Source organism: Benincasa hispida, chromosome 7, assembly GCF_009727055.1.
Source record: "Benincasa hispida cultivar B227 chromosome 7, ASM972705v1, whole genome shotgun sequence".
NCBI classification, from domain to species: domain Eukaryota; kingdom Viridiplantae; phylum Streptophyta; class Magnoliopsida; order Cucurbitales; family Cucurbitaceae; genus Benincasa; species Benincasa hispida.
This window is the reverse complement of record NC_052355.1, coordinates 50,730,926-50,738,302: the sequence shown is the minus strand read 5'-3', so window position 1 is coordinate 50,738,302 and position 7,377 is coordinate 50,730,926. Positions and strand designations below refer to the sequence as shown.

At 36.2% G+C, this 7,377-nt stretch overlaps 1 protein-coding gene across 1 annotated transcript; it reads right to left on the bottom strand.

Annotated features, from left to right (window-relative positions):
• Positions 1–351: 351 nt before the first annotated feature.
• On the bottom strand, positions 352–6,726 carry LOC120081446 (putative ABC transporter C family member 15). Its single transcript, XM_039036321.1, has 10 exons — positions 5,476–6,726; positions 3,954–5,383; positions 3,759–3,845; positions 3,063–3,665; positions 2,796–2,960; positions 2,176–2,470; positions 1,539–2,059; positions 1,367–1,430; positions 1,027–1,266; positions 352–900 (listed from the first exon to the last, which is right to left on the bottom strand). The coding sequence occupies exons 1-10, from the start codon at positions 6,302–6,304 to the stop codon at positions 749–751; spliced, it is 4,386 nt and encodes a 1,461-aa protein (XP_038892249.1). The 5' UTR covers positions 6,305–6,726; the 3' UTR covers positions 352–748.
• Between the last annotated feature and the right edge of the window lie 651 nt (positions 6,727–7,377).

Genomic DNA, 7,377 nt, shown 5'->3' with positions numbered 1-7,377 from the left:
TTTGTCCTTTCTCTTACTATCAAAGATTTAAACTACGAGATAAAAAATTCAATTCGAAAACTTTAAGAAATTAGTTTAAGAAAACATATTAATTCAAATTCATTTTGAGTTAGATGAATTTTTGTAAAATAAATTTTAAAGAAAAATGATTAACAAGTATAAGACACTTATTTCAACTTATATACATATATTTCATTTTCAACGTTATGAAACACGTATAACGCACGTAGTTACAACTAGTCTTTAATAAAAATATGCTAATCTGTTTTTTTCCCAAGAAACCTGCAAGGAACACCATGCCATGCAAGCCCTCTCAGTGAAGCATTTTCAATAGGATGACCAAGAAGATTGGGATTTGGAAAGATCAAGTAATAACATTAACTGCTCTGTGGCATAAAACTTTTATTATGCAGGCAGGAGTTCACTAATACATTAATAATGAAATGAAACACACTTTCAATTACATTAAGAAAAAAAATAATAGTAAAAAGACTGTGGTTAACACCTAAACAACTAGTAATGCTCTGTATCTATCTCATCAGCTATTGTTAGAAAGCTTGTCAATGGTATTTGCTTGGATCTGCTATTGCTTTAAGAGGATGAGTATCAAGTTTCTTACTTTACAGGATCTTCAGCCTATCCAGTTAGTGTGCAAGCCAATCAACAGTTGTTTCTATCTTGTTACCTCATAGTATTAGCAAGCAAATGTTTCCCCTCCAATCTTTACATTTGATCAAAGTCATGATGTTCATATTCGGTTTGCGTCTGTCTCAACAAAAGTCTCCATAGATTGTGAGTGACTATTGGATGATCTACTCAAGAATTCCGCCACCAACTTCGAAAACATAGAAGAACTGTTCTCGAGTAATCGAGATGGTGAATCGTACTCGATCACCTTACCTATAAAAATTAAAATGATGCATTAGAACGATACTATTACTACACAAGTTAGCCAACTCTATGCAGAGGGTTAACTATAACCATTTTTCAGAATAATTTTTTTTAAAGCTAAATGAGTTCACTTGCCTTCGTCAAGAACCAAAACCAAATCATTATCAATAATTGTCGGTATTCGATGAGCAACGGTAATGACAGTACAACCATTTGTCTCCTCTCTTATTGTTTCCTGAATTATATTTTCTGTTGCAGTATCAATGGAAGCTGTTGCCTCATCCAACACAAGAATCCTACGTTTTTTGAGGAGCACCCTGGCCAGGCAAACAAGTTGCCGCTGTCCCACACTCCAATTCTCTCCATCTTCAGCAACTGCAGCATTTATAGGCCAAGTACAAAACAATACTTTTTAGTAGAAAACAAACTAAACTGGAAAAGAACACTTCAGAAACAATGGGAGATCCCATCTTACCTGGTGCTTCAAGGACCGCGTGATCCGTTCGGATGATCTCGGCAAAGCGACACTTGTGAAGAACCTGAAATATCAAGTTAGTTTCTGAGATCGTATTAACTTTTCATTCTCCATGAAATGAGGGAAAAAAAAAAAAAAAAAAAAAAAAAAAAAAAAGCACTTGAAATCTCACCTCCCATATTTCTTGATCAGTATGTTGTTGCAAAGGGTCTAGATTAGTTCTCATGGTTCCTTGGAACAATGTTGGGTCTTGTGGAATAATACCCAACCTAGACCTTAGATCATGTAGACCAATTTTGCAAATGTCAACTCCATCAATGAGAATCCTTCCTGCAGAAGGCTCTACCACTCTAAAAAGTGCTTGGATTAAGGTGGATTTTCCACTTCCTGTCCTGCCAACAACTCCAATTTTCTTCTTTTTTGGAAAGGTACAAGTGATCCCTTTGAGAACTACTGGAAGATTAGGACGGTATTGGACATGAAGGTTCTCGAGTTCTATCTTTCCCTCCTGTGGCCATTCTGGCATTGGCCTACAATCTTTGATAACCGGTGGCGCCTCAGAAGCAATGTTAGTAAACTGAAGAATTCTCTCAACAGATATCATTTTGTTCTCAACATTGCATAAATTCCATATAACCCAAGCCTGAAGCACATTCATGTTCAAGCCATATGTTGCTGCTAATCCTGCTAAGCCTGCAGTAAAATAAACAAGCTGCTTAGGTGATATGGGGTTGGAAATATTAGAATGTTAGGATGAAATAATTTAAAGTTTTCCATGAAAGTGGCATTGATAGTTAGGAAAAGCTTACTTGGATCAATTGCTGTTCTAGGAAGGGTCACTAAGATGATAAGAGCAAAAAAGAAGACAACGTCGAAAAGAAAATTTATCCGCAGGCACAACCATTCCATTGAAGTTGAGTTGTGAAAAACCACACGAGAATAATCATCAACCAACTTCAGTATTTTTGTCAAAAAACGATCCTCTTGATTGAAACAACGGATAATTGTTGCACCTACGACTGTTTCAGAAAAGTGATGAAGAATTGGAGCCTTCCGAATCCCAACCATTCTAGCTAGTTCTCTAGCAGTACTAATGTAATATCCCTGTAAAATGAATTGAAAACAATTTAAAACACTAAACCTGATGATTTAAGGAATAAAATCCTAGAACCACTTGCTGTTGGTAATCACATTTGAGAAACTGGTAGTATATAATAAAGTTCACTAGACTTCTTGAATCACTGATTGACCCAAAAGTTTAAACTGATGAAGATAAATTTATTATTACATCATCTAACAGAACTTGATCAAAGCACATCACATTGATAGGATGCTGCCGAATAATCAAATTCAAGGTACGGTAACTTCATACTTTTAATGCAATAATGAAAAACATTTTACAAACAAAGAGTGGGATGTATGTTCTTGCCTGATACCATACAGAGATGGCAAGGACGACAAGGAAGAGGGGGAAAACTTGCCATGCAACCTTGGACATCAGGATGATGATACTCAACAGCTGAATGAGTGCAAAAGCCAATCCTCCTAATCTATAAGGGATATCTGTATCCAAAGTGCTTTGATCAGTAGAAGACTGCATCATAGAGAAGAAAAAAAAGGGGGGGTTAAAATTCTTTACACAATGCAAAAATCTAATAAGAGGTGAAGATAACAAACACATAGAGAAGGTAATAACCCTGTTAAGGATTTGGCTTGAAGGTTTGGCATCAAAAAATGAAATTGGTGCTGCAAATATTGATGTCACCATTCCAAGAAACATTCGTTGTGCAGTCTCAATAGCAATGGTTGCCATCAAAACGGCTCGGCCTAATATAAAGACAGAGCTCCCGCAGGACATCAAAATGAAGATCCCTAACAACTTCTCTCTGCTGACCTTGCCTTCTTCTTCTGTTGCCCATGAAATCCAGTAATTACTGCCCATCTGAAGGATTTGAAACAAAACTTGACATAGAAGGATTACAGGAACAAGAGCTCCTTTGTAAGCAGATGTGATGAAGGTTGAATAGACACTCCATTTTACACGACCAGTTTGAGTTTCCTCTTCTTGAGCTCTTACGGAGTGGCCACCATTTCCAAGGGAAAGGGAAGAATTTTCATCTAGAGCTTCTATCTGATGTGTCTTACATGGTCTTTTATGATGGGGTTTTTCTTCTTTGAATGGCTTAACTCCATTCAGTGATCTTCTATGAGCTGCAATGTGCCTAGCAAGTTCACCATTTGAGTCCGACATTAATTCTGCATACTTTCCTGATTGAACAGTGTGACCATTTTTCATCACCTGGAAGCAAAAGCATTTGAATGCAATACAAGGCAGCAGGGGTCAATGCTTTGTGATACTCCACGGAAAACAATGAAAAATTCAGGTACTTACCAGAACAAGATCTGCAGCTTCTATGAACTCCAAGTGATGAGTAGCATATACCACAGTTTTACCAGACAGAAGTTGCAAAAGACATCTCTGCATTATCATTAAAGTTCAGTATAAAAATCCATTACAGAGAGCATGAATAGTAAAAAAAACATGAAAAGAATAAGGCAACAAGAATAACAAAAAGATGATGCCTACCTTGAACAAATGTGTTCCAGTACATGCGTCCACAGCACTAAAAGGATCATCCAGGAAGTAAACATCTGCATCACTATAGACTGCCCTTGCCAATTGAATCCTCTGCTTTTGCCCTCCACTTAAGTTCATCCCCCTCTCCCCAATCAAAGTACAATCTCCATCCAGCCACAACTTGATATCCTTATTCAAGGCACAGGCTTCTAACACATCCTCATAAAAATGTTTGTCAATCTCTTTCCCAAACAGCACATTCTCTCTTACGGTGCCTGATTGGATCCAAGCACTTTGGGGAACATAAGCTTTAGTTCCATGTACTTTCATTTGTGTTCCTGAAACCTGTGGGATCTCACCCAGTATACTACAAAGTAGGCTTGATTTTCCTGAACCAACTGATCCACAAACTGCAACCTTGTAACCCTTTGGTATTTGCATCTTCTCTGCAACTTTTATAGTTGGTTTCTTAAAATTTAGATCACTGGCTTCCCATGAATACTCCCCCACCTCCATTTCGATTGCAACGTCTGATGCATTGGAAGGAGGATAATAAATCTGTTTCCTTTGATCTTCTTCTCGAATGAACTCTTGTATACGGTCAAGGGAAACTTTTGTTTGAGCAATCATGGAAATTAGCTCTGGTAGGTTATAAATTGGTTCTTGTAGGATACGAAATGTAGCAATGGCTGATAGAACTGTGCCTGCTGTTAGAGGGATTTTCATCATAACACAGGCACCAAAAGTAACTACTGAAACTAAAGTTGGTGAAACCCAAAAGAGAAATGCTATAACTGAGCAGGTATAGAGGTATCTTTTCAACCAACTTCTTTCAACTTCTCTCAGTTTCAAAACCTTCTTCAAAAATGTCTGCTCCCAAGAATGCAGTTTCAAGACTCTCATATTCTTTAAAGTCTCTGATGTCAATTTGATTCTAGAGTCTTTTGCATCCATTATCTTCGAGTGTAGACTTTCTTGAACATTGGCTAAAGGTGTGTTGCTCACCATTATAAATATTGTGGCTAAAAGAGCAGTAATGGAAGGAGCAGCTCCAAGATTCCTGTAAAGGATGATAAGGGCTAGAGCTATTTGAACAGGAAGCAACCAAATCTTGTGAATATACCAGGAGAAGTCTCCAATTCTTTCAACATCCACATTTATTAGATTTATGATTTTACCATTGCTTGGACCAGCAGCATTAATAGATATAGATTTCTTGTAGATCATCACTGTAAGAGCTGCCCTTACCTGAATACCGACACGGTGAGTGCCAAAATACCACTGTCTTTGAGTAAGAGACTCCAATGTCTTAGCAAAGAAGAAGAAGAATGAAAGAATAAACCCTTCACGGTTGCTTGAGTCATCACTTTTTCCCAACAGATAATTCACAAAGTTGGCAATTAGGATAGGTCCCATAAAGGATGCCAATGTGTTGACTCCTAATAAAAGTTATGAACAAAGAATTTAGAGAAGACAAAGATTTACAGTTCATAGAGAAGAGAATTCAAGCAGTCTAAGGAAGAAAATATACCTGCAAAAGTTGCAGTTAAGACCAGGGATTTCCATGTGGCTAGAACTATAGCTTTGGGCAAGGATGAAGATTCAACTTTCTTTCTTTGAAGTGATTCTTCTAGTGATGAGGAAGCATATTCAGCTGTTTCAGATTGAGGTACACAAGGAATATGAGCTAATTCAAGTATCTGATTCCTCCCCCTTTTGAAGAGAGGATTCAGCCATTGGAATGTAAGTCGACTCCATAATCCAGGATTGATGAAACCACCATCATTTTCAGAAGAACAATCATTCTCTTTTTGAAGCAATGACTTCTCAAGATCATTGTGTTTCTTGGAATAGTTAACAGTCAGTGCAGAACAACAGATAATTAAAGACAAAGTGAATGAAGCAAAATCTACAATAGTAGCTTTTGGAAGAAAAAGAGGAAACTCTATAGATTTCAAGTGGGCCAGCAAATAAATAATCGAAGAACCTAACCCATATAAGCAATAGAAAACCCACCAAACAATTAGAATCAACGGCCATCTTTTGCCTTGATGATACATTCCATTTCTCCAGTAAAAAGCAATCGCAGCGGCCAAAACCCACGTTAAAGCACAGATAGCTGATTCCCAACAAACGATTCTACGATTCCAGAATTCATAGGCAACAAACCCAGAATACCAAAATGGAATAACAGCATTACAAAATATAGTAATGTTGATTACCCATTTAAACTCTCGAAATGCTCTGTTTCTCGATTGAAAGGATTCACTCTCTACCTCTCGTTTACACGAGTTAAGCAAAACCCACATCGAGAATGCAAAAATAAACAAGGCATTTACGATTACAGAAGGAATATCCATGAACAACTGCGTTTAAAGCTGGATAATAACACGCATTGAGAAGAAGACGAATAAGAAGCAGCAGACAGAGTAAATTGAGAAAGTGAAATGTGGGTTCAAACAGAAACAGGGGAGGAAGAGAAATCTAAATCCATGGAGATCAAGAAGAAGAAGAAGAAGAAGAGAAGCCCGTGAAAAAGGAAGCACGTGGGTGTAACAAAAATGGCGAAAGCTGAAACGAAAATTTGATGAAAACCTGGTGGATTTATCGCAGTGGCCAATGAGCATGTTCTTTAAACATGGAATCGCATTTTTAAATAGCGAATTCTGTCACTTTTCAGACTAATCTTTGTCGTCCCCAACTCTATCCTTTTCAGAGTAATTAAATCGCTAAAATAGTAAAATCCCTTTTCTTCTCATTCTCCAATCTCCATTGCACAGACATTTAACATGAACTTGCAAATTCCAATGATGTCCTCATCATGACTCCATTTTATAATCTTTTTTTCTCTCTTTTTGTCGGATTAATTAGTCTAGATTTTTATATTAAATAATATTCTATATTTAAAAATAATATTTACAATTACTCAGATGAGAAATCAAACCTCGTCTTAAAAGGAAAAAGAGTATGCCGATTCATACTCTAATTAAATCATTATTATTACAAAAATCATGATAGGACATATTAGGAAAAAGTTCCAATGTTCCTATTTTTTAAAAGGTGTTATTATTCTTATATATATATATGTGTGTGTGTTGTACTCCTATGTGTAGTCGTCTTTTTTTTCTTTTTTTTTTTTTTTTGGTAGAATATTAATGTTCAAATCCCTATTGAATTCAATAACGGATTTAAGTTTTTTTTTTTTTTTAAAGAAAAATAATCATTAAAAATTACACAGATAATGCATCTAAATTCGAATTAGCAAAAATAATAATTCAATTAAGGAAAGGGAAGTTATTTCATATGGTAAAACTATTGAAGATATTTACAAGATATAGCAAAATTTTAAAACTATCATTGATAGACGTTGATAGACACTGATAGTCTATTAGTGTCTATCGACTATCGGTATCTATCAATGTCTATCATTGAT